General features: G+C 40.1%; 1 protein-coding gene across 4 annotated transcripts in view; it reads left to right on the top strand.

Moving 5' to 3' along the window:
• Positions 1-26,522, top strand: part of LOC140200477 (myotilin-like) — a 160,256-nt gene that overhangs the window by 36,202 nt on the left and 97,532 nt on the right. For 2 of the 4 annotated variants that reach the window (XM_072263849.1, XM_072263853.1), the window contains exons 2-7: positions 4,881-4,936; positions 6,373-6,502; positions 7,383-7,448; positions 20,458-20,599; positions 21,846-21,869; positions 24,848-24,967. In XM_072263849.1, coding sequence (XP_072119950.1) covers positions 4,929-4,936; positions 6,373-6,502; positions 7,383-7,448; positions 20,458-20,599; positions 21,846-21,869; positions 24,848-24,967 — 490 coding nt within the window. In that variant the 5' untranslated portion in view covers positions 4,881-4,928. The remainder of the gene's footprint in view (positions 1-4,880; positions 4,937-6,372; positions 6,503-7,382; positions 7,449-20,457; positions 20,600-21,845; positions 21,870-24,847; positions 24,968-26,522) is intronic. The other 2 variants (XM_072263851.1, XM_072263852.1) reach the window with 1 other exon arrangement.

Genomic DNA, 26,522 nt, shown 5'->3' with positions numbered 1-26,522 from the left:
TGATTGGCTTCCTGGGTCATTTCTTTGCATCTGGATACATTGGTCAGAGCCACTGAGTAATAGATTTCCTTCACTTAAGCATATTAAGAGTCACGTTTTTTTTTATGAGAATACAGCGATCACCATTATTGCGATATGTCCTATAAATTCTGTGGAGGGACATGAACTCATGTTGTCTGGATAACTTGTCTACTATCTTAATCTCTGCACCTTAATTTCCCATACACACTCTTGTACTGAAAGGGATAGAGAACCATTTAACTGAATATTTGTCTACGAGTTCAGGGAATACATCCGCCAAGTTTGGATAGCTGGCTATGTGCATACTTTAAGATGTGCTTGGAGGCTTGCATCAGCATTAAGTGTGTGAAGGTGCAGTTGAAGATACAAGTGTCTGGTATTTTTAATCCTGATTGTGACTATCGATTGGTGGAAGATGAGATTTGCCACAACCAGCAGGGTTTGAGGTCAATAGTGCAGTTGTCATTTGAAATGCCAATATGGCATTCAAAGGTACCTTCACTGATCTTGACAACTCTGTGAGCTTGAACGCTATGCAGCACTGCACCCCAGTCTGACAGCTGCCATTTACTGCTAGACTTACCTCCGTTCTTTGGTTTTGCAACATGAATCTGCAGTCTCCTTTTCCTGTAGGTACATTGATTGGCCTTATCTCAAACAATAATGAGGTGGCCTACAGGGAAGAAGTCATCTCTCTGACACAGTGACGTCAAGAAAACAACCTCTCCTTCAATGTCACGAAAACAAAGGAGCTGGTTGTGGATTACAGGAGGAATAGAGACAGGCTAACCCCTATTGACATCAATGGATCTGGGGTTGAGAGGGTAAACAGCTTTAAGTTCCTCGGCATCCACATCACCGAGGACCTCACATGGTCTGTACACACCAGCTGTGTGGTGAAAAAGACACAACAGCATCTCTTTCACCTCAGGTGGTTGAGGAAGTTTGGTATGGGCCCCAAATCTTAAGAACTTTCTACAGGGGCACAATTGAAAGCATCCTGACTGGCTGCATCACTGCCTGGTATGGGAACTGTACCTTCCTTAATCACAGGACTCTACAGAGAGTGGTGCAGACAGCCCAGCACATCTGTCGTTGTGAACTTCCCATGATTCAGGACACTTACAAGGACAGGTGTGTAAAAAGGGCCCGTAGGATTACTGGGGACCCAGGTCATCAACCACAATCTATTCCAGCTGCTACCACCCAGGAAGTGGTACCACAGCATAAAAGCTAGGACCAACAGGCTCCGGGACAGCTTCTTCCACCAGGCTATCAGACTGATGAACTCACACTGATTTGAATGTACTCTATACTACATTGACTGTTCTATTTATTATAAATTATTATAAATTACCATGATTGCACATGGCACATTTAGATGAAAACATAACAAAGATTTTTACTCATGTATGTGAAGGATGTAAGAAATAAAGTCAATTCAATTCAATCAGACCTCTTCTATTTTGCATGGCTTCCACCAATGCTAAGTTAGAAAACCATGGGGTCCTCTCATCCATATTCCAGAATTATAAGACCATAAGACACAAGAGCAGAATTAGGCCATCTGGCCCATCGAGTCTGCTCCGTCACTCAATCATGGATGATCCTTTCTTTCTATCTCCTCTCAAACCCAGTTCCTGGCCTTCTCCCCGTAACCTTTGATGCCATGTCCAATCAAGAACCTATCAATCTCTGCCTTAAAATGCACCCAACGACCCGGCCTCCAGAGCTGCATGTGGCGACAAATTCCACAATTTTACCATCCTTTGGCAGAAGAAATTTCTCTGCATCTGTTTTGAAATGACGCCCCTCCTTCCTGAGTCTGTGGTCTCTTGTCCTAGACTCTCCCACCATGGAGAAACATCCTTTCCACATCTACTCTGTCTAAGCCTTTCAATATTCGAAAGGTCTCAATGAGATCTGCTCTCATCCTTCTGAATTCCAGCAAGTACAGACCCAGAGCCATCAAAGGTTCCTCGTATGATAACCATTCATTCCTGGAAACCTCCTTGTGAACCTCCTCTTGAAACCTCTCCAATACCAGCACATCTTTTCTAAGATGAGGGGCCCAAAACTGTTCACAATACACAGGTTGAGGTCTCACCAGTGCCTTATAAAGCCTCAACATCACATCCCTGCTCTTGTATTCTAGATCTCTTGAAATGAGTGCTAACATGGAATGAATGCTAACATGGCATTTGCCTTCCTCACCATCGATTCAACCTGCAAGTTATCCTTCAGGGTGTTCTGCTCAAGGACTCCCAAGTCTCTTTGCATCTCAGATTTTTGCATTTTCTCCCCATTCAGAAAATAGTCCACACATTTATTTCTACTATCAAAGTGCATGACCATGCATTTTCCAACATTGTATTTCATTTGCTATTTTCTTGCCCATTATCCTAATCTTATAATGTTTTCCAAATCAGTGTTTCACTGCTACCAATTACTCTCCCTTTAACAAGCACAGACTAGCCTCAAACGACGCAAGCCTCTTAACAAAGGATTCCTTGCTAAGGCATGCAGCCAATAAATTTGTAGGTACTGTCATTCTTGGCTGAATGTAGCAATTATGCAAATAAGTCAGTAGCATGAAGTTACACACAGAGAATGCTGGGGAAACTCAGCAGGTCAGGCAGCATCTATGGAGGGAAATGAACAGTCGATGTTTTGAGCCAAGGCCTTTCAAGAGTAAACAGAATGAGACTCCATTTTTAAAATTTGCTTACATAAGAATTCTGAATGTTATTTGTACAGGTGTCTGTGTATCGGAGAGAGGGACGTTTGAAGCTAACAAAAAAAACAGGTTGGCAAAGACTGAGCTCATGATTTGGCACATAAACAGAGAATATAGCTCAAGGGTAGATTTTGGATTCAGATGACACAAAAAACACCTTTCTTGTTTCAGCCTTTAAGGGGAATAATAATATTTGTGGTAACTAAATGTACAACTTTAACATCTGCTGCTGTTATGCAGTGATAAATAATTCTAGTTCAGCAAATACTGAGGTAAAGACACTTTATTCAAAACAAATTGTGGGAAACCAGTGACAGTGTTACAGAATTACCAGCAACATTAACCCCAAATCCAAAAATAGGAAGCTTTATCCATTTGTTTGTTAATGAACAATTATTTCTGATGATCAACTGTTCACTTGCAATAGCTGAAGAGTGGCTAAATAGATAACAAGTAAAAAGAGTCAATTTGATATTATCTGACTGATGTCCAATTTTAAATTGGACATGATAATGATAATGATCTGGACTATGACTGGTCCCAGTTCAGCAAAGTGAGCAGACAACTCTCAGTCAATGAAACATCAGGAGCAATCAACTTTGGTCTGGCTCAGTCACAAATATTATTGATAATTAACCTGGTGTATGGAACAGTATGCAACTAAAATACAAAATTCCTAAACACCGTTGCTTAGTGATTCTGTTCTTAAATATTTTATGGCTATAACGTAACTCGAGGGCACTTGGTTAGAAAAGCTAAAACTGCACTAGTTGTCTGGACTTCAGAGTTCTGCAGCACCATGATTTTTCCTCTCATTTTTATTTTGGTTGCTGTTTTTCATAATGAACATCTCCACAAAAGTCACTGCTTTAAAATGGTATCAGGTTACAGGGAGTGTGCTCCCTGATACAGAGGGTCAAGTTCTGTCCTTTTCACAGGAGTTACTGTTACATTTAAATAAGGCTGCCACATATGTACAATATGTATGATGCAAATAGAACTTATTACATTTCTGAATTTTACAATGCAATAGAATGCAAGTTTTTAAAAAAAAGATAAAACGCATGGTATCAAAGAAAAGACAAAATATCAGCTTCATGTAAAGTTTTTTTTAAACAAAAGGATTGCTAAGAAGCAAAAAGATGTCTAATGATTTCAAGCTTACATTTTAAAGGTTATACGTCCTAATGACTTATTAAGTAGATTGAAAACAAAAGAACGCTATCTCAAATATAGAATTGAAATTTAAGCCCCAATGAGCAACAATTGAATTCTCTTGCTGAAGAGGGAGAAAAAGGAGATTGGAGGCAGAAAATCTTAACCACTACATATATAGAAGAACATCAGAGAAAGAGAGAACCTTGCTTTAAACTAGTGTGGTTCAAAGAACAGCATTACGTAACTGTAACAGCACTAACTGGTATGGTTTGCTGTTTGAATTGTGTAGTTATTGTTAGGTTAGAAAGCAATCAAAATTATTTACATTAAACTATTAACTGTTTTAAAAGTATGTAATATATTCTTACTCACTGAGCAAGCGCCTGGAGAACACAATCAGGACATGGAGACAGAAAGAAAATACATTTAGATTTTGCCTTTCCCATTCCCTTGTTGCTAAACTCTAATTTCAGCAGATTAACTAAAGGATGCCATACAGTGGGAAAATGGTTGAGCAGGAGTAAATCTATAATAAATATCCTCAGTCAGCCTATTCCATTTATTTCACAATATTTTCTGTTCTCAGTGCCTATCTTTTTTGCTTTTGTATCTAAATATTGTATTTCCATATTTCTTTAGAATTTATGAGACCTTTGTGAAAGCTGAAGGCTGTTAAGTAAATAAGCATGGTATGCCTTGGCAAAAAGCTTCACAGCTTAATAGGATATAACATAGTTAAACAAAAAGAAAATGTAACGATGCAATGTAATTTGGCAGAATCTGTACTTACGTTTGTTAACTGAAAGTGTGAATGGTTTTCAAATTTTCTCTGTTAGAGCAGATGTTAAATATTGTATGTTGATTTAAATCAGTGCAACAACCTGTTTTTCAGCAGATAGGAATACAAAACCACACTAAAGTTCTAAATTGATTTAATCCAACTCCTTTGTTATGATTAATACAGATTCAACAAAGAGAACAACATTCAGTTCCATGTATTACGGAAAACATCATGCCCCAGTAAGTATGGAATAATATTAAGTTATTGTTTAATAAAACATTTGTATTTGTTGTTCAAATGAAGAATCTATAAATGCATGACAAAATTCCTCATAATTCTTTTCCAAAAGACTGATAATAACCTAAGCTTCTCAACCTTGAGTCATTGTATGATTTAAAGCTACTGTATGTTTTCCTAGTTTTACAATTTCACATACTGCCATAAAGAGAGAAAAGCCCAGGGTTATTGAGTTTGTATGTTTCTCCCACGCTAAGTGGAGGGATAAATATTACGATTCATCTCTACTGGCTGCTTTGTTGGAATATTTTGTTTCGTGTCTTAACAACCAAACCGGACCACACCAAAGAAGGCGGGATCTAACCATAGTTCAGTATGATTAAAAATAAAAGTTTCCTTTGACTTGTATGTTACATTTCTGGCTATAAAGCTCTGTACCCCATTTGCTTTGTTAACAACTTCTCCATAGTAACTGATTATTTCAGGTCACATGTTTACTATAAATCTCGGACCTTTTCCAAAACCCACCCTTTTGAACTTCATAATCCACTTTTCTTCTGAAAATTTTGTTATTTTGGAATATTTTGGAAATTTTGTTATTTTGGAATATTTTGTTTCGTGTCTTAACAACCAAACCGGACCACACCAAAGAAGGCGGGATCTAACCATAGTTCAGTATGATTAAAAATAAAAGTTTCCTTTGACTTGTATGTTACATTTCTGGCTATAAAGCTCTGTACCCCATTTGCTTTGTTAACAACTTCTCCATAGTAACTGATTATTTCAGGTCACATGTTTACTATAAATCTCGGACCTTTTCCAAAACCCACCCTTTTGAACTTCATAATCCACTTTTCTTCTGATCGTCACACGTCATCATATTAAATATCATCTGTCACCACTGACATATTTTGGTCATCAAGTGCAACCGCCTCTGTTCATTTGGTGCCAACTTTGAATATGACTTGTTTACAATGTGCCTCTGAGACCAAGTTGTAAATCTGAACAAGTCACAATTGAGGGGAGACTGTAAAACCTCCTATATACCCACACATAATAACCACAAATAGGAATGTACCATAACCGGATGGTTAGCTTTTATAGACAAATGAAAAGTATCAAGAAGAGAGAGCTCCTCTGTTGTTCTTTGAAACAGTAGTATGTGATTTTCTGGATACGTATATACAGAAGATGGAGAGCACTTTGATTCAAAATCGTATTTAGAGTTGTTGTACCTCAGAGAATGCTACATTCCCCCAAACCTGTATTAACCCAGACTTCGAACTGAAGCCTGAGAATGGGGTTTAAACCATAACCTTTAGAGGCAAGATTTTTATCCAGTGATTCACCTGGTGAAAGCATAGTACAAATTAAATACAAATATTTCTATAAAACAAAGTTATTCATTTCCATTTTATAAAATGACTCTTCTCATCAGGGTACAGAGGAAAGCAGCAACCTTGTCATTAACATTAGCCTCTTCTTCGGGAATTGAAGGTTCTGCGTGTCCTACGAAACCTCAGACGTGCACCAAACCTGTTCAGACATCATCTGATCATACCCAGCAGGTAGTGAACAGCAATGTATTTGTTAAATCAGAAGATTACTTTAAACAGAGGTCTAGAAACTGCTTCTCTTTCAACGCTTCAATGTAAGGGAGTAATATTTGTACAATAAATGCAATTTATCAAACTACAAGTATTGTCCAGATAGCAACAGTAGCCTAAAGTGACACATGGATCACAAGAAACTGGCATGAACTACTTTTAATTGCATAATTTAAAATGAATAATTTCCTTGAGAATTTTAAGGGAGAATTATAGAACACAGGAACATAGAATATTACAGTGAAGTACAGATCCTTCAGCCTACGATGTTGTACCGATCTTTATATCAATTTAACCCTATCCTCCTAGCCAGGACTGATGAAGGGTCTCGACCTGAAACGTCAACTGTTTATTCCTCTCCATAAACACTGCCTGACCGGCTGAATTCTTCCAGCATCCTGTGTATGTCACTTCCTTCCAATACGGTCCTCCATTTCTCTATCATCCATGTGCCTATCTGAGCGTTTCTTAAATGCCCCTAATGTACCTGCCTCTACCACCACCCATGGCAGGGCAGGGAGTTCCATGCACTCACCACTCCCTGTGTGAAAAACGTACCTCTGGCATCCTCTCTATACTTTCTTCCAATCAAAATAATGGAATTTAATTTAGCAAAACTACCTTTAAAAAAAAACAAAATCTTCAGGAGCATGTTCCCCATTATTCCAGAACGCCTTGAATCAAAAGCTTCAACTCAGTTATTTTATTAAGTCAAAACAATGGGAAAAAAACATCATAGAAATCTCTTGGCTTTTTACAAAGGATTAAAAACTATGTTTTTGAGGAAATTTTCCTATTTACTAATGAAGTATTTAAACTTTGAATTTCCTTATTTTTACAGACCAAAAGGCACCAGTTTCCTACTTATTCAGGAGCTTCAACAGGGAATGCTCCAGTATTTACAAAGGTAAATGATAGAGGATTTGTTCATTTTGATCTTTGCATTTTGCGATTCACACTAAGCTTTCACTTAATTTTCCATTTGCAGAACAACATTTCATTAATCCTTAGAGAAACATAACAATTTTCCAATTCTCTTCCTGGCTTCAGAAACTTTAGTAGTTCAATGTCTATGTGTGTTTGTGGCTTCAAATTTCTTTCAGAATTGTGGTGAATTATGGCATTATGTTGTGAGTGCAGACTATGCAAGTATATATTTAGATAGGTTATGGTTGTCCTGCATTTCTGCTGGGATGGTGCCCCTTGAGACTTGTCGACAGATCTTCAGCAATATCTTCATCATCACAACCTAAAGTGGACTCCCTGCTTAACTCTCAAGGTGGGAATAAAGTACACTGAAATGAAAACAGAGAATATTGGAAATGTTCAGCAGGTTAGGCAGCATCCCTAGGAAAATAAACTAAATTAACATTTTAGATCAAAGATCCTTTGTCAGATCTGAACAAAACTGAAACTTAACTCAATTCCTCTCTCTTCAGGAGTGCCTGACCAGTGTTTTTTCTTATTAGTTCAGATCTTATCCATCTGCATGAAAATCAAAAGAAAACTTATAGATGTTGGAGAGTTGAAATAAAACAAAAAATGCTGAAAACACATTAGAGGGTTAGGTAGCATCTGTTCTAAGAGAACATAGCTTTAATTTCAAATCCAGAAGTTCATCAGAACAGATTCTGATGAAGGGTCATAGAATGGAAACAATAACTCCATCTCCCTTCCACATTTGTTGGCTAACCTGGTAAATATTTCAAATATTTTCTGGTTTTATTCCAGCATCTGTAATTTTTTAAATTTCCATTTACTGGAAAAGGATTGGATGTGTGAACTACGGTGGCTCAAGAGGACAGGCGTTACCACCTTCTCAAGAACAATTAGGAATTCTTCATATATTATGCCCTTGCCAGTGATGTCTTATGTCCTGTAAATGACTAAGTAGGCAGTCAGAACTGTTGAGCTTGCGTCACTTTTTGGATTTCTTGATGGTCTGGAATTCCCTCAAAACTGCATAACCCCAGATTTTGGGCAAGAGAGTACACCAGCGCTTCCACTGAGGCTTCCTCGCCAAACCCCCAGCACCACCCTCCCCCCAGCCCATTCTCATCACATTCCACCGCAACACCATCGGGAGGGTCCTGACCAGCTGCATCACCATCTAGTATGGGAATTGCAATGCATCAGATCACAAGTCCCTGTAACAGATAGTGAGGACTGCTCAAAAACATCATCGAGGTTCCTCTTCCACCCTCCCCATTCAGGACATATTGTATATCAGAAATGATGCATATACAGTGCCCACAGCCCATTTCCATCCTTCCCACAATCTCTCTGATCTCCTGCCATCAGGAAGAAGGTCAAACAGCATAAGAACCAAAACTGTCAGGTTGAGTAACAGCTTCTATCCCCAGCCTGTTAGACGTCTTACCACCCTACTACCACCATCCACATATGCACACCCTGTCTGGAAGCCCTGCCCCCCACACTCCCCAACCCACAGACACACTCTCGTCATGGACTGGTCTCCTTTCATTTTTTATTGCTGCTGTTTCATATATATGCTATGGCTTGTTTTATTAATTAGTGCCAGTAACATTATACTGTCTGACATTAACATGCATCTCACACTTTATGTCAACCTGTCAATCTTCAGGCCGTGCCACTTGTGCTATTTTGTGACTGTGAGTGCTGGATTGTATGCGTGCTGTGTGTGACTATATGGACTGTGTTCTGCTCCTTGGCCCTTGAGAAGCAATGTCTCGTTTAGCTCAATGCTCTCCTATTTTCTATGCATCTTCTACGCTCGCTTTGACTGTCAAAACATGGAGGAACCATCACAAACTCCTACAGCTCCCAACGATCCTGTGATTTCAGTCTCTGAGGCTGACATGACAGCATTCTACAGGAGGGTGAACCCAGGAAAAGCATCTGACCCAGACAGGGCACCTGGCCGAGTAGGAAAGACCTGTGCTGATCAACGGGGTGGAGTGTTCACTGAGATCTTTAACCACTTGCTTCAGCAGTCTGCAAGACAGCTTCAGTTATACCAATGCCTAAGAAGAACATGGTGACTTATCTCAATGACTATCACCCAGCATCATTTACATCCTCAGTGATGAAGTGTTTTGAGAGGTTGGTGATGAAACATATCAGCTCCAGCCTGAGAAGCGACTTTGATCTGCTCCAATTTGCCTACTGTCACAATGGGTCCACGGCAGATACCATTTCATTGGCTCTTCATTCAACTCTGGAATATGTGCACAATGAAGATGCATCAGGATGCTCTTTATCAACTACAGCTCAGCATTCAATACCATCATACCCTGAAAACTAATCAATAAGCTCCAAGACCTTGGCTTCAATATCTTTTCGTGCAATTTCCTCACTTGCAGACCCCAGTCAGTTCAGATTGGCAACAACATCTCTATCATCTCAGGTGCACTACAAGGCTGTGTGCTTAGTGTCTTGCTCTACCCACCTTACACTTATGACTGCATGGCTAAGCACAGCTCCAGTGTCATGATCAACCTTGCTGATGACACCACTGTTGTAGACCAAATCAAAGGTGATGATGAATCAGCATACAGAAGGGAGATTGAAAATCTGGCTGAGTGGTGCAACAACTCTTACTCAATGTCACCAAGATGAAGGAGCTGATTTTTGACTTCAGGGGAGGAAATCAGAGGTCCATGAGTCAGTTCCTATCAGAGGATCAGAGGTGGAGAGGGTCAGAGCTTTAAATTCCTTGGTGTTATTATTTCAGATGACCTGGCCTGGGCCCAGCACGCAAGCTCAATTGCAAAGGGAGCATGGCAGTGCCTCTACTTCCTTAGGAGTTGACGAAGATTCAGCATGACATCTAAAACTTTGACAAACTTGTATAGATGTTCTATGGAAATTCATATTGTTAGAATCTTGTTACTATTTAAGTGATTATTATCCCTACTACTAATATTAATGTCAACTTGGCACAGTGGCTTGTCATTTGATTAAATATGGAAAGCAATAGAAATGTATGGTGGAGAGTACATTGACCAGCTGCATCAGAGTCTGCTATGGAAAGACCAATGCCCTTGAACGGAAAATCCTATAAAAAGTGGTGGATGCAGCCCAGTCCATCATGGGTAAAGCCCTCCCCACCACTGAGCACATCTACATGGAGCGTCGTTGCAGGAAAGCAGCATCCATCATGAGGGATCACCACTATCCAGGTCATGCTCTCTTCTCGCTGCTGCCATCAAGAAGGTGGCACAGGAGCCTCAGGACTCACACCACCAGGTTCAGAAACAGTTATTACTCTTCAACCAACAGGCTCTTTAACCAAAGGGTTCACTCAACTTCACACCTGCATTATTGAAATGTTCTCACAACCGATGGACTTATTTTCAAGTACTCTTTATCTCATGGCTATTGGATTTATTCAGTATGCCCACAAGAAAATGAACCTCAGGGTTGTATACGGTGACGTATATGTACTTTAATAATACTGTGAACTTGGAACTACATATTTATGGTAGACTGACATTAAACTTGAACTTGATCTTGAACTTTTGCATTGAATTCCTTGGATTGGAGCTTTATGAGGCAACCTTCTAATGCCTTGTGATCCTCAGTATAGTGTGAAACTGCATGAATCAAATGTAGAAAAGTTCCAATTATATATATGGAACCAATCAGATCCTGAAAAGCAGGCTGTGTTGGCCCAGATCTTATTCACGTTCAACCTGACCTGCTAGCACCCATTTCCATCAGTACAAGAACCTTCACAGGTCTTACTTGGGTAGCACAGTTGGGCAATCAACATCAGGGGTGCATTAAAAAGAGCTACCTTTCAATCAGAATGGAGATCAAGATTACAAGGGTAGAGCTTCATGGCATTCTCTGAGTTGAGGAGCAACCAATCAGCAAGAGGGATTCATTAGAAAGGGACAATAAAAATAACTTGAGTGCAAGAAGAGCAGCCATTGTGAGTGGTTTTGGTTTATCAGGCTTAGGTGAGATTAGGTTTGGGTGAGATAAAGTATCTTGTAAGTCACTATCTTTCTGTTCTTATATGTTAGGGCATAGTAGTGTCATGAGAATAGGTCCAGGGGCAGTGTTTTTTACTGTATGTGGGATGTCTGTGAGATAAACACATCTACACCAGGTACATCGAGCTGCAGTTCCTGAGAGAACGTATTAAGGCTCGATGACCTTCGACCTTCGACTCGTATGGGAGAATGAGGAGCTATAGGGAGGTAGTCGTCCTAGGTTGCAGGACACAGGTAACTGGGTGACTGTCAGGAGAAGGAGGGGAAATGCACAACCTGTGCAGCATACACCTGTAGCCATTCTCCTAAATAATGTATACAATTTTAGATATTATTGAGGGAGATGACCTACCGGGGGGAGCCATAGTGACTGGGTCTCTGGTACTGAGTCTGGTGCTGTGGCTCAGAAGAGCAGAGAGGTGAAGAGGACTGCAGTGGTGATGAGATTCCATAGTCAGAGGATCAGAGATGAGGTGTTCTAGGTGTGATGAAGACATCCAGATGGTATGTTGCCTCCCTGGTACAAGGATCAGCGATGTCTTGGATGGCTTCATCAAGGGGAAGGGAGGGTGAACAGCCAGAAGTCTTGGTACATGTTTGCACCAATGACATAGGTAGACAAAGTGAGGAGGTCCTGAAGAGAGATTTTAGGAAGCTAGATAGAAAGCTGAGAAACAGGACCTCCAGGGTAATAATCTCTTGATTGCTGCCTGTGCCATGTGCCAGTGAGGGTAAGAAGATGATTTGGCAGGTGAATGCGTGACTGAAGAATTGATGCAGGGGGCAGGGGTTCAGATTTATGGATCACTTGGATCTCTTCTGGGGAAGGTACGACCTATACAAAGGGTACAGGTTACACCTGAACCCAAGGGGATCCAATATCCTCGTGGGCAGTTGGGCTGGAGTTGTTCATGAGGGTTTAAACTAATTTGGCAGGAGGAAGGGAACCAGAGTGATAGTGCTGAAGACGAGGTAGAGTAGCTGGTTTACAAACAGAGGCAATGTTTGTGACACTCTGATCAAGGAGAGCCTGATGATTGGACAAAATTGCAGTCAACAGGTTGAGTTGCAGCATAAAAGGTGGACAAAATCAAAAAGGGTGAATACAGGGCTGAAGGTGTCATACTTGAATGCGCACAATATATGGAATAAGGTAGATGAACTTGTAGCATAGTTACAGATTGGCAGGTATGATCTTGTCGGCATCACTGAATCATAGCCAAAAGAAGATTAGAGCTGGGAGCTTAATGACCAAGGATACACACCGTATTGAAAGAACAGGAAGGAAGGCAAAGGGAGTGATGTTGTTCTGTTGGTAAAAAATGAAATAGAATCATTAGAAAGAGGTGACATAGGGTCAGAAGGTGTTGAATTATTAAGGATAGAACTAAGGAACTGCAAAGGTAAAAAGACTCTGATGGGGGTTATATACAGAGCCCCAAACAGTAGTGAGGATGTGGTCCACAAATTACAACAGCAGATAGAAAATTCATGCCAAAAGGGAAACGTTACAATTGTCATGGGGGATTTCAATATGCAGGTAGATTGGGAAAATCAAGTTGGTGCAGGATTCCAAGAGGGGGAATTTCTAGAATGCTCATGAAATGGCTTTTTATAGCAGCTCATGGTTGAGTCCACAGGGGGTCAACTTCTGGATTGGGCCTTGTTCAATGAACGGGAATTGATTGGAGAGCTTGAGGTAAAAAAAAACCCTTGCGGACGAGTGGTCATAATATGATCGTATTCGCCCTGAAATTTGAAAAGGAGAATGGGAAGCTAAAGTCAGCTAAAATCAGTATTACAGTGCAGTAAAGGGAATTACAGAGTGGGCCAGAATTGATTGGAAAAGAACACTGGCAGGGATGATGGCAGAGCAACAATGGCTGGAACTTTTGGAAGCAATTCAAAAGGCACAGAATATATAGTGTGCCTATAAAAAGTATTCACCCCCTTTGAAAGTTTTCACATTTTATTGTTTTACAACATTGAATCACAGCAGATATGGCTTTTTTGACACTGATCAACAGAAGAGACTCTTTCATGTCAAAGTGAAAACAAATCTCTACAATTTGGTCCAAATTTATTACAATTATTAAACATAAAATAATTGATTGCATAATAACTCACCCCTTTCAAGTCAGTACTTAGTAGGTGCACCTTTTGGCAGCAATTACACCCTTGAGTCTGTCTATTGGCTTTGCACATCTGGACACTGCAATTTTTCTGCATTCTTCTTTACAAAACTGCTCAAGCTTTGTCAGATTGCACAGGGATCATGAGTGAACAGCCCTTTTCAAGTCCAGCCACAAATTCTCAATTTGATTGAAGTCTGGCCTTTGACTTGACCACTCTAGAACATTAACTCTGTTGTTTTTAAGCCATTTCTGTGTAGTTTTGCCTTTATGCTTGGGGCCATTGTCTTGCTGGAAAACAAATCTCCTAAATTGCAATTCTCTTGCAGATTGCATCAGGTTTTCCTCCAGGATTTCCCTGTATTTTGATGCATTCCTTTACCCCATCCCTTCACAAGCCTTCCAAGGTCTGCTGCAGAGAAGCATCCCCACAGCATGATACAGCCACCACCATGCTTCACGGTAGGGATGGTGTGTTTTTGATGATGTGCAGTGTTTGGCTTATGCCAAACATGGCATTTAGTCTCATGGCCAAAAAGCTCAATTTTGATTTCACCAGACCACAGAACCTTCTTCCAGCTGACTTCAGAGTCTGCCGCATGCCTTCTGGCAAACTCTAGCTGAGATTTCATGTCTGTTTTTTTTTCCCCCAACAGTAGCTCCCTCTTTGCCACTCTCCCATAAAGCTGCAACTGGTGAAGCATCCAGATAACAGTTGCTGCATGTGCAATTTCTCTCATCTCAGTCACTGAAGCTTGCAACTCCTCCAGAGTTGTTATAGGTCTCTTGGTGGGCTCCCTCGCTAGTCTCCTTCTTGCAGTCAATTGGTTTCTGAGGACAGCCTGCTCTAGGCAGATTTACAGCTGTGCCATATTTTTTTCCATTTCTTCATGACTGACTTAACTGTACTCCAAGGGATATTCAACGACATGGAATTTTTCTTGTATCCATCTCCTGACTTGTGCTTTTCAATATCTTTTTGCAGAGTTGCTTGGAGTGTTTCTTTGTTTTCATGGTGTAATTTTTGCCAGGATAATGACTCACCAGCAGTTGGACCTTCCAATTACAGGTGTATTTTTACTACAGTCAATTGAAACACCTTAACTGCACACAGTGACCTCCATTTAACTAATTATGTGACTTCTAAAACCAATTGGCTGCACCAGTGATGATTTGACATGTTATATTAAAGGAGGTGAATACTTATGCAATCTATTATTTTTGTATTTTATATTTGGAGTTAATTTAGATCACTTTGTAGAGATCTATTTTCACCTTGCTATGAAAGAGACTTTTTCTGTTGATCAGTGTCAAAAAAAAGGGCACTGTACAGCACAAAGAGGAAGAAGTATTCTAAAGGCAAGATGACTCAACCATGGCTAACAAGGGAAGACAAAGCCAACATAAAAGCCAAAGAGAGGGCATATAATAAAACAAAAAAATAGTGGGATGTTAGAGGATTGGGAATCTTTTAAAAACCAACAGAAGGCAACTATAAAAGTCATTAAGAAGGTATCAATGGAATACAAAAGTAAGCTAGCCAATAATATTAAAGGGGATACCAAATATTTCATCAGATACATAAAGTGTAAAAGAGAGGTGAGAGTGGAGAATGGATTGCTGGAAAACGATGCTGGAGAGGTTGTATTGGGGGACAAGGAAATGGCGGACAAAATGAAGAAGTATTTTACTTCAGTCTTCACTGTGGAAGATACCTGGTGGAAGTTCCAGGTGTCAGGGGTCATGAAGTGTGTGTAGTTACCATTACTTGGGAGAGGGTTCTTGGGAAACTGAAAGGTCTGAAGGTAAATGTCAACTGAACCAGATGATGTACACCCCAGTGTTCTGAAAGAGGTAGCTGAAGAGATCGCAGAGGCATTAGTAATGATCTTTCAAGAATCACTAGATTGTGGAATGGTTCTGGAAGAATGGAAAATTGTAAATGTTATACCACTCCTCAAGAAAAGAGAGACAGAAGAAAGTAAACTATAAGCCAGTTAATCTGACCTCAGTGGTTGGGAAAATGTTGGAGTTGATTATTAAGGATGTGGTTTTGGGGTACTTGGAGGTACATGATAAAATAGGCTGTAGACAGCATGGCTTCATCAAGGGACCATCTTGTCTGACAAATCTATTAGAAATCTTTGAAGAAATAACAAGCAGGATAGACAAAGGAGAATTGGTTGATGTTGTGCACTTGGATTTTTCAAAGGCCTTTGACAAGCTGCTACACATGAGACTGCTTAACAAGCTACAGGCCTATGGTATTGCAGGAAAGATTCTAGCATGGATAAAGCAGTGGCTGATTGGTAGGAGGCAAAGAGTGGGAATAAAGGCAGCCTTTTCTGGTTTGCTGCCAGTGACTCAAGGTGTTCCACAGGGATCTGTGTGGGGGCCATTTCTTTTTACTTATATTTCAGTGATTAAATGATGGAATTGATGGCCTTGTTGCAAAATTTGCAAACGGTATGAAGATAAGTAGAGGGACTTTGTGAAAGTAGAGAGGCTACAGAAGGGCTTGGACAGATTTGGAGAGTAGGTCAAGTAGAGGCAGATGGAATATAGTGTTTGGAAGTATAAGGTCATGCACTTTGGTAGAAAAAATGAAAGGGCTGGTATTTTCAAACTGGAGAGAAAATACAAAAAACTGAGGTGCAAAGAGACATGGGAGTCCTTTTACAGGATTTCCTAAAGGTTAAAGGTTAAAGGTTGAGTCTGTGCTGAGGAAGACAATTGCAATGTTAGAATTCATTTCAAGAGGACTAGAATATAAAAGCAAGGATGCAATGTTCAGACTTCATAAAGCACTGGTGAGGCCTCGCAAGGAGTATTGGGAGCAGTTTTGGACCCTTATTTTAGAAAGGATGTGCTGAAGCTGGAGAGAGTTCAAAGGAGATTCACCAAAGTGATTCTGGGATTGAAGGGCTTTGCCACAGTGGGGGGCGGGGGAGGAAGGTGTTGGGAACAGACCCAAGTGCAAGACACAGACAGTGAAGTACCAGGAACAGGACTTGACTAGAGAACTAGAGTTAGGGACAGGAGGACTGGATGCAGACAAGGAGTTGGGACAGGAACAAACTAGCCTAGGAAAGCAGGACCAGGACGAGGGACTGGGAACAAGGAGCTTGGGCGTGGACTCCGAGCCAGAGACTGGACAAGGACCCAGAACTTGGGTCTTGACTTGGGCTCGGACCAAAAACTAGGTGAAGACATGGCGAGGCTCTGGTTCCTGGAGGCTAGACAAGGACATGACAGGGCAAGGGTACTTCAAGGCAACTCCTGGGCAGGACACAGGACTCTACTCCCACAGAGGCAAGGACAGGGAGGGATGGACCCAACCAGGGTAACAGCAATCAGCCTGGCTTACCCAACAGAGGCCAGGGACAGGAAGGGAGCTAGGTCCGGGGTGGCTCCAAGACTCGAGGCAGCCGGTAATTTCGGCAGGCTATGGAACAGCCAAATCCAGATCCTGATGACTGCACTAGCCTTCCACCAGTGGGTGGTCCAAGGGGAGACTTGACGAGACAAACCAGCCACCACACTTGATCCCAGGGCCACTTATATTCTCAGCCCCAAGATAAGCATCAGGTGCTTATGGTTAAGTCCAACCGAAACAAGGGACAGCCGGAAGACCCACAGTCCGGAGTCTGCGGACCGGACCGTGAACCGGAATGTGGACCTCAGACCAGACTATGACAGCCTTGTCATATGAAGTGCATTTGATGGCTCTGGGCCTATATTCATTGGAATTCAGAAGGATGAGGGGTAACCTCATCGAAATCTACTGAATGGTGAAAGGCCTCGATAAAGCAGATGTGGAGAGGATGTTCCCTAAGACCAGAGGACACAGCCTCAGAATAGAGGGGTGTCCTTTTAAGTTGGAGACGAGGAGAAAGTTCTTAGCTAGAGAGAGGTGAATCTATGGAATTTGTTGCCATAGGCAGCTGTGGAGGCCAAGTCTTTATGTTTAAGGCAGAGATTTCTAGATTCTTGATTAGTCAGGGCATGAAGGGATACAGGGAGAAGGCAGGAGATTGGGGCTGAGAGGAAAAATGGATCAGCCATGATGAAATGGTAGAGCAGACTCAATGGACGAAATGGCCTAATTTTGCTCCTGTATCTTATGGCCTTATACTGCTTCACAGTGCCAGTGATCAGAATATTGCTACTGCCGTCAGTAAGGAGTTTGTACATTCTCCTTTTGACCATGTGGGTTTCCTCTTGGTGCTCCGATTTCCTCCCACATCCAAGAGATACATGAGTTAAGGTATGGATTTAAAGAAGGAGCTAGTAATCCTTGGTGTTAATATTGACAGCAAGCTGGTGTGGGATAAACACCTTTCCACTATTTCAAACAAGGCTGGACAAAGGCTTGGAGATCTGCGGAAAGTAGCATCCAAACTAGACAAAGAAGGCAGAGCTATGGTTTACAAAGCCCAGGTACGAAGTATCATGGAGTATGCCTGCTTATCATGGATAAATGCCTCACAGTGTCTTCAGCCAGCTTGATTCCATTCAAAGAAAGGCTCTCAGGATTATAGGAGTAGATGAAGCCACAACTCATGAGAAGCTAGTCATCAGTAGCTTACACCACAGATGACAGGTTGCTACAGCTACTGTGCTATACAAAATGCACACCAGCCACAGCCCTGCAGACCTTCGCGCCATGCTGCCTTCATCTTATGAGAGACGGTGCACCATGCGATCAAGTTTATCTATGCCTGCTCATGCTGTTTCTATGCCTGATGCGAGAACCTACACACTGGATAGAAGCTTCCTTCACTGTATTATCAGAATTTGGAACAGCCTTCCAGATGCTGTGGTTGGAAACATCCATGGCGATGGGGTCCAAGCCTTCAAGAGTCAAGTGCACAAACACCTATCATCTCTGGGAGGGAAGTCACATGCTTCTTCATAAGTTATCATGAAGGGGACCAGGATGGCAATGCTTGGTTGTTGGTAGGTAGGGTTAATACCTGACTTTCAAGAGCACTTGTGAGTTATGTTCCGGCTGGACTTAGTCCTTAAACTGCTGGAGAACAGTGCGGAAAGAGTAGGTGCTGTTTTCTCCTGATATTGATTAATTTTTAGTTCCAAGTGCTCCTGCCACGTTTTGTCACCCTGCAACCTTATCCTTCAATCTCTTTGAATTATGGAGTATAAATGTGTATAAATGTCTCTTTCCAGCAGAATTCATCATGATCATCATGACTCCAGTATTTCTACTATTTTTTTAATGTTTCTTAATTGTACATATGGTTTTTTTTGTGTTCTATCGCTGAGCAGCAGTGAACCATCTGATTGGCCTGTCAGAGTTCTCTTTGGGAACTAGTTGACTTGATCAGCATTTCTGATCTGGCTATTGTTCACGATTACACTTAATAAAAACAGAAGTAAGGTGTGGCTATGCTATGTTGGAGCTGGAAGCTGGTGACACTGTTGTGCTGCCCCAGGAGGTTCTCAGATTGTTTGTTGCTGGCACAAACAATGCATTTCACGGTATGTTTTGATGTACATGTGATAAATAAAGACACTTTTATTTGCACAGACCTAACCATGTGGATTCCCAAATTTTCAGTAGCATAAACTATAAGCATATTAATTTGTAATGCCCTTACCATTCTTCCTCACACTTAGGAGTACTGATGAATTCACTCACTGAATTGTAAAGCTTAATAAGCTACAATAGCAATGGCAAAAAATCCATATTGGTAGGACCTCGCCAACTTAATATTTAAGTGATTATTATTCCCATTATTAATATTAATTTCTACTTAGCACAAAGGTTTGTCATTTGATTAAGTATGGAAAGCAATGGAACTGATAGCCCTTGAAGCTTCTATAAAGTGAAAAAAAACATTCTGTATTCACAATGCTGGCATTCACTTTAAAGCAATATTACTAACAGAAACAAAATAAATATTGTGAAGCTTACTGTTCAGATCCTCCCACATGAAAGTATTTCTGAAGTGATTGTAAAACGATATGAGCAGCTCAAGGAAAACTTATAGGTGTCCTGGGCAATTGGTGGAAAGCAGCCAGAGTTATTTTATTACTTATGTTGATATCTAAGGCATCTCACATATCACACTGTTTGCAAAACAACTGATATTTCAAAGTGCAAATGCAATTTTAGTTTCCTTGGGCTTTCATTTATGAAATTTAATATAAAATAACAAGATATTTGCTGGAATGCCAACAAATTAGTTATCTCCATTAAGTCGTCTCCTGGGGATTATTAAACATCAACAATATTAGGGACAAAGGCAACTGAAAATATTGTTAAAGAAGATTCATGAGGAAACCAGCAGAAATTCAAAAACTGAATAGTCATAAGAGAAAGTGGGTGTTGAATGAAATAATCACATTTATAAGATTGTCGCATCAGTTCTCTGGTTTTTTTTTCCCCCCAAGCAACCTTGAGGAAACTCTATTCCTCTCCAATAAAGAAATTCTGTTCCTCTCTCTCTCCATCAGTTTCTTTTACCATGTTAACCCTCGATGGTTACCTTACCCTGTCTCTCTCTGCAGCTAAAATTGCTCGACCTTTTATTTATTTTCCAGTTCTGGTGAAGAATTCTTGACCCAGTGTTGATCATTTCTCTTCCCACTGATGCTGCATGACATCAGTGCTGTGTGTTGAGTGTTTCCAGCATTTCCTGGTATTGTTCTAGAGTAACAGTACTACAGAATTTTTGCACCAAAACTTGATTTTCACAAACAGCTTCTTTAAGAAATGGTTGCTATGGTTTGTAGTTTGGTTTATAATATAATCAAGTAAAATAGTGTCTACTTCTTGCAGTGTTTGCAGGATGTCACATCACCAAAGAGTCAGTTGGTGGTACTGGAGTGCCGAGTCCAAGGTTCCTCCCCTTTAAGTGTGCAGTGGTACAAGGAGGAAAAGTTAATCAAGGACTCTGCAGATTTTCGAATTTTAAGGAAAAGTAAGCAATCTCATTTTAAAGGATTGTTTCTAAAGATCAGTGTAAAGTGCTTTTGGATATTTTTAATGTTTGTGTTGTCCAAGCCACTTCCTTTTCATTTATAACTGAATTCGATCACATAGAAATTTTATACCAATGTGCCAGCTGCTTGGTTTGCTAGCATTTAACCATTCATCCTCGAGTTGAAAGTTAAAATCCTACCGACTACCCTCAGAAACCTTGTGAATTTTACCCTTAAAACCCACTAACCCACCAAATCCAGTAAAAGATTTCACTCCAGATGTATTTTATAAACCACATATGGCTGAAATCAAGATAGATCACATGGTTAGATGTGAAGAGTAATAAAATACTGTTTGACCCTCAGGTTCACATTTAAATGATCATTATAATTTTTACCATCACCACCTTTTTAATATGCTCATTACTCTAATTGTATTTAAAATATGAAAAACAGAAAGACTACTTTACAGCCCTCCCTAGGTAATGAATGGACTCTATTTTTACAGACATGTACTGTGTAAGTTGATTTTGACCATAAGTTAGAAAATTCACAAAAAAAATCACTTGATATAGTAACCATGCCTCCACAGAATTATAATGAATGCCATCAAAAGCACATGACACTTCAGGAAAGAACAATTACTGTGAGTAGAGAGGGAAAACTAGTTCTGCTGTTATTATGAATGTTGGCTATACATACGTAAGAGTTTTGAATTTTATAATATAATGAGCTTGTTTGTACGTAGGGGTGTCCATAAGTCAGGCCTTTGTAACTGTGTTATAGGTTATTACACAGTGAAAGAGCATTCCTTCTCAGCTTCTTCTTCTCACTGCCTATTACACCACTGGTGTTTAGGGCAGCAATGAAGGGCCACTATCCCTGGTGGTGTTCAGGGCTCCTTTACCATGCCAGTAGCTTACTTTCGGTTTTCACTACTGTTACTATAAATGCAAAGCAGTGGCAATTTAAAAAATAGCACAAGAAAAGCTGTGTATCACCACTTTGGAAAGTTTCAAAATAAGATGAATGTTTTGTAAACTGCTTCTTCTCATCACTGTGCAAATTATCTCAGTAACTACAAATGAAATCAGTGTACTTTAGATTATTGTAATTTATTATCGCTGTCACATCAACACAATTTCTAAACATCTTGTCATATTCCAGTGATTTCCAGGATCTTATTTGTAGAAAAGTAACGTTTTTGTATCTTCTTTCTGTTCCATACATGTGTCTGACTTGTAGAGGCTTGTTTAACAGCAATACCTGGTAAGTATTTTATTTTATATCTAACATTATTAAGGTATAGAATGATACAGAATATATCTACATGTAGTGACCGTTACCATAATATAAGACAGAGATTTCAATTTTAACACCTTCTAAGTAATTACAGTTGAGAGTTAATTACCTGTAAATCTAATAGAGTGAAGTGAGTTATTATTGCTGTACTCTTCAGTGTTGAAATGACTGCCGTTTCAATATCCTTTAATAAATGGCAAACAAGATTGTGATTCTTGTGTTGATGGAAATAGCCTCTGGCAGGTGCTTGGAGCCTCCGACAGATGGCCCTCCAGAATGGTAAACCTTACCGTTCTTACACCCAATCAGACCAAGGAAGATCTCTCACAATTCTGCATTTATTTATTGTAGCTTTTGACTACCTTTGGTGTCTCTGCTTATTCTTCAGGTTTAAAGTATCAAGAGAATTATTAAACACAGACATCATCCTACTTGTTGAATTGTATTCATTGAGTTAATGGTCTTAGGATAGTTGTTGGGCACATTGCTTGGGATATTGATTGCATCTTTCAAAGTAATCTAATACCTGAAGCTATTGTATATCCTAATGCAATACTGATTGTATCTTTCAAATATCTAAGTCATTTGAAATTTGAAATACTGTAAATTCTAAATGAAAACAGAAAATGCTGGATATGAGGAAAGTCAGCACCCGTGAACAGAGAAACAGAGTTAGTGTTTCAAGCTGTTCATCTTCTATCAGAAAGAAAGGTCACTGATCTGAAATGTTAACGCCATTTCTGTCTCCAAGGCTGTTGCCTGAGTGATTGTGCATTTGCAGCAATTTCTTTTTTATTTATCTAAGTAATCTATCCACATTAAACTTAGGTTTTGTGATGAAAAAAAATTCGGCATTTGACAGCCTCTTACTAATATGTAATAGAGAAACAGAAAATGTAGAAAGTGAATCAGTGTTGCCTTTTCCGTGTATTAACTCAACATGGGTGTTTTCTAAGTTTTATAATGGCTTTATAACTTTGATTGCTTGGAATCCACTAACTCTGACATCAAAGCAGGGACTTTGGCTTCAAGAGGCAACCCTGAAATATTGTACTTCCTTGCATGCTTCTGAAACAGCTGTTTTTTTTAAATTTGTGATTATTTATTTCATATGCTTTCTTCCTCAAATTCATCTGACTTCCAGAATTTCCAATATTCTACTGAGTTGAGAAAGCGTCGAATAAATAGTTGATCCCTTGTGCTTCTGCAAGGTTGCCAGGACAGTAGGTTCAGTGAAAGAGGCACTGATATTCATGACTCTCCTGCTCCATTTAATAATCTGTTTGCACTTAGTGTGCTGCTTGTAAGTAAAACAGTAAAGTTGTATATTGCGATATTGAGCAGATTAATTGTGCAGATTTATGTTCCTTAAGGTTATTACAGCCAGGTGTGATAATGGGAACAAGCTCCCACTACCTATTAAATGCCTTTAAAGGCGTGCGGCTGAAATAGTCTCTGACAACAAAGTCGAGCTCCTGGCCTTCACGTGTGGCTTAGCTACTAAGCTCGGCGGGATTGTTTCCACTGACAGAAGAAGAGGCAAAGGCGGGTTAGTGGTGCCTTAAAACCAGTCACTTCGGGCAGGTGGGGCTCATCAGCCATGGCCGGCAGCTCATCAAGGAGAAAGAAAGCTCTGATCTCAAACTTCATCTGCCTTGCGGCTATACCCACTCATGGGGAATGCTTCGAAGTAAACCCAGATGGAAAAATCCGGAGCTGGAATCCCTAAGGTTGTCCTACATTGAGTTCAATGCTGAGTGGCAACTTCTGCGATGCCGCTTTTGCCAAGCCATATCAGTCTTTGCTGTTCCTTTGGGTTCATTCGATGTGTGGAGAGGGGAAACTTGCTTCTTGTACCGCAGCATGCTCTCCATATTGTACTGCCCAGGTTTGCATATCTAGACAGCTAGTTTGCAGTATCCATGATCGACAGAGGCCTCAATTTTAAAGAAAATCATAGGAAAAACTTACAATGCTATAATACCACAGGTACCAAGTTTTGTAATCTGATCATTATTTTACCCCGTCACAATGCCCCTGATGTGCCTTTAATAAGTGTCATAGGAAAGAATAAAGTATAACCAGTTACGATACTGGAAATTGTTGGATTAGTTTAATTTGATCTATTAAACAATTAATAGTGAAAAAATGCAAATAATTCTATTTATCTTCAATTTGGGATTCTTAAAAGTTCAGAATTGGCGATTGGATATCCACTAAAGGTAGATGTTAAGAAAATATTTCCCTTCATGAAGGAATGTAGACCAGGAGATAAGTTTCAGAATAATGGATTCTGAAGGTAGAGAGGAGAAGGATTTTTCTTTCATCAGAATCTTGAGAACTCTCTATGCCAGAGTGCTGTGGAAGCAGTCTTGAATATATTCAAAGCCAAGAGATATGGGATTTTGAACTAAAGGGTAATGTAACAAACAGGAAAATGGATCTGAGTCCAATCAGATCTGTCCTAAGGTTAGTGAATAGTAGAGTAAAAGCAAGCTTGAACAGCAATATGGTCCGCTCCAGTTCCTACTGCTTATGTTCATCATTTGGAGGATATAAATCTGGACAGAATAAAAAGGTATGGGCAAAGTGTGCAGGGATCTGAAATCCAAGGCTGAGAATTTTAATATCAAAGCATTGCTTAATTAGCAACCGGTGTAAATCACTAAGTATTGGATTAAGGGTTAAAAGGGGTAATATCTAACAACATTCTTTCTATAAGTTTAATTTTTGAAAATGTCACAGGATTACAAATATACATATTGATGGCACTGCTGTAAAGAATGTCCTATAGTGAACTGGGTCAAATGTGCAATAATCTTTAAAATGATTGACAACAGTTTTCTTGTACCATTCTTCACTGTACAACTATAATGATATTCATTTAAAATCAGGACAAAATATTTAACAAAATTAACTTATTGAAATTTTTCTATTTATTACAGAAGAGGTTTGCACTCTGGTAATTACAGAAGCCTTTCCAGAAGATTCGGGCTTGTACAATTGTGTTGCTACCAACAAAAATGGTGCAACTTCATGTTGTGGCCAGCTCACTGTCTATTCAGGTACAGAATGCACACTCCATTGAAGTGACTGTCAGGCAACCTCTAAACATTCAACAAAAATATATTCAGGCATAGGATAGAAGCTACCATGGTTACTGACAAGTATTGGGATAAAATCATCTCTGTGAAAGGAAATTTAAACATTGCTGGCTGTACTCAACAATTCAGGCAGCATCCATGGAGGGAGAAGCAGGGTTAATCTTTCAGATTGATGACCATACGTCAAAACTAGAATAAGTTTGAAAGTAATTATATTTTGTGTTGCAAAGAAGGGACAGGTTTTTTAGGAAGTGGACTCCACAGCTCTGTTTATCTTTCCCTTTCAATTTACAACATTCAGCTTGGTTTTCACTGAAGATGTTCACCAGCCATGTGCCCCTAACTAATTATTTTCATTGTTTATTATCCTCTCTGTACACCTAACATCCAGGAGCTCTAGTTTTAATTCCCTTACCTTTCTTCATTCTGGGAAGGTATCTAGTCCATACCTTAAAAGCCACCAATTGTTTACCTATCAGTATTGAATTACACTTTATCCTGACCAGGTCTATTCTCATTCAGTGAAGATAGCCCTCCACTGACCTAGAGTGCTGGTTTGGATTTCTTATACCTAATCAGCTATTTCCAGCATTCTCTGTTTTATTTCAGATTTCCAACATCTGCAGTATTTTATTTTTGCACCATTGTGACATTGTATCTCACACACACACACACACACACACACACACACACACACACACACGGAACACAAGAACTCAAAAGTCACATATTAGGTATAAAGTTTACTGCAAACCCTATAGTTTTATTATTAATGATGAACATCAAATTTTCATTTATATGCTATCACTAATGTAGTTTTTAAATGTCTATCACTACTGCAGTTTTCTCCACCAGAACATTTAACAAAGTACATGAATATGCACTCCATTAAATCAAAGATGAATTCAGCCAGAGATTTTCAATACATCTGGTTGAACCGTGGGAAATGAAACACAGGCATGGGAAACCCGACGCAGACTGGGAGACCGCTTTGCTGAACATCTACGCTCTGTCCGCCAGAGAAAGCAGGATCTCCCAGTGGCCACACATTTTAATTCCACATCCCATTCCCATTCTGACATGTCTATCTACGGCCTCCTCTACTGTAAAGATGAAGCCACACTCAGGTTGGAGGAACAACACCTTATATTCCGTCTGGGTAGCCTCCAACCTGATAGCATGAACATCAACTTCTCTAACTTCCGCTAGGCCCCACCTCCCCCTCGTACCCCATCTGTTACTTATTTTTATGCACACATTCTTTCTCTCACTCTCCTTTTTCTCCCTCTGTCCCTCTGAATATACCTCTTGCCCATCCTCTGGGTTCCCCCCCCCCTTGTCTTTCTTCCCGGACCTCCTGTCCCATGATCCTCTCGTATCCCCTTTTGCCAATCACCTGTCCAGCTCTTGGCTCCATCCCTCCCCTTCCTGTCTTCTCCTATCATTTTGAATCTCCCCCTCCCCCTCCAACTTTCAAATCCCTTACTCACTCTTCCTTCAGTTAGTCCTGACGAAG

The sequence above is a fragment of the Mobula birostris genome, chromosome 7, assembly GCF_030028105.1.
Source record: "Mobula birostris isolate sMobBir1 chromosome 7, sMobBir1.hap1, whole genome shotgun sequence".
NCBI lineage: Eukaryota > Metazoa > Chordata > Chondrichthyes > Myliobatiformes > Myliobatidae > Mobula > Mobula birostris.
This window is presented reverse-complemented; position numbering and strand designations above follow the sequence as displayed.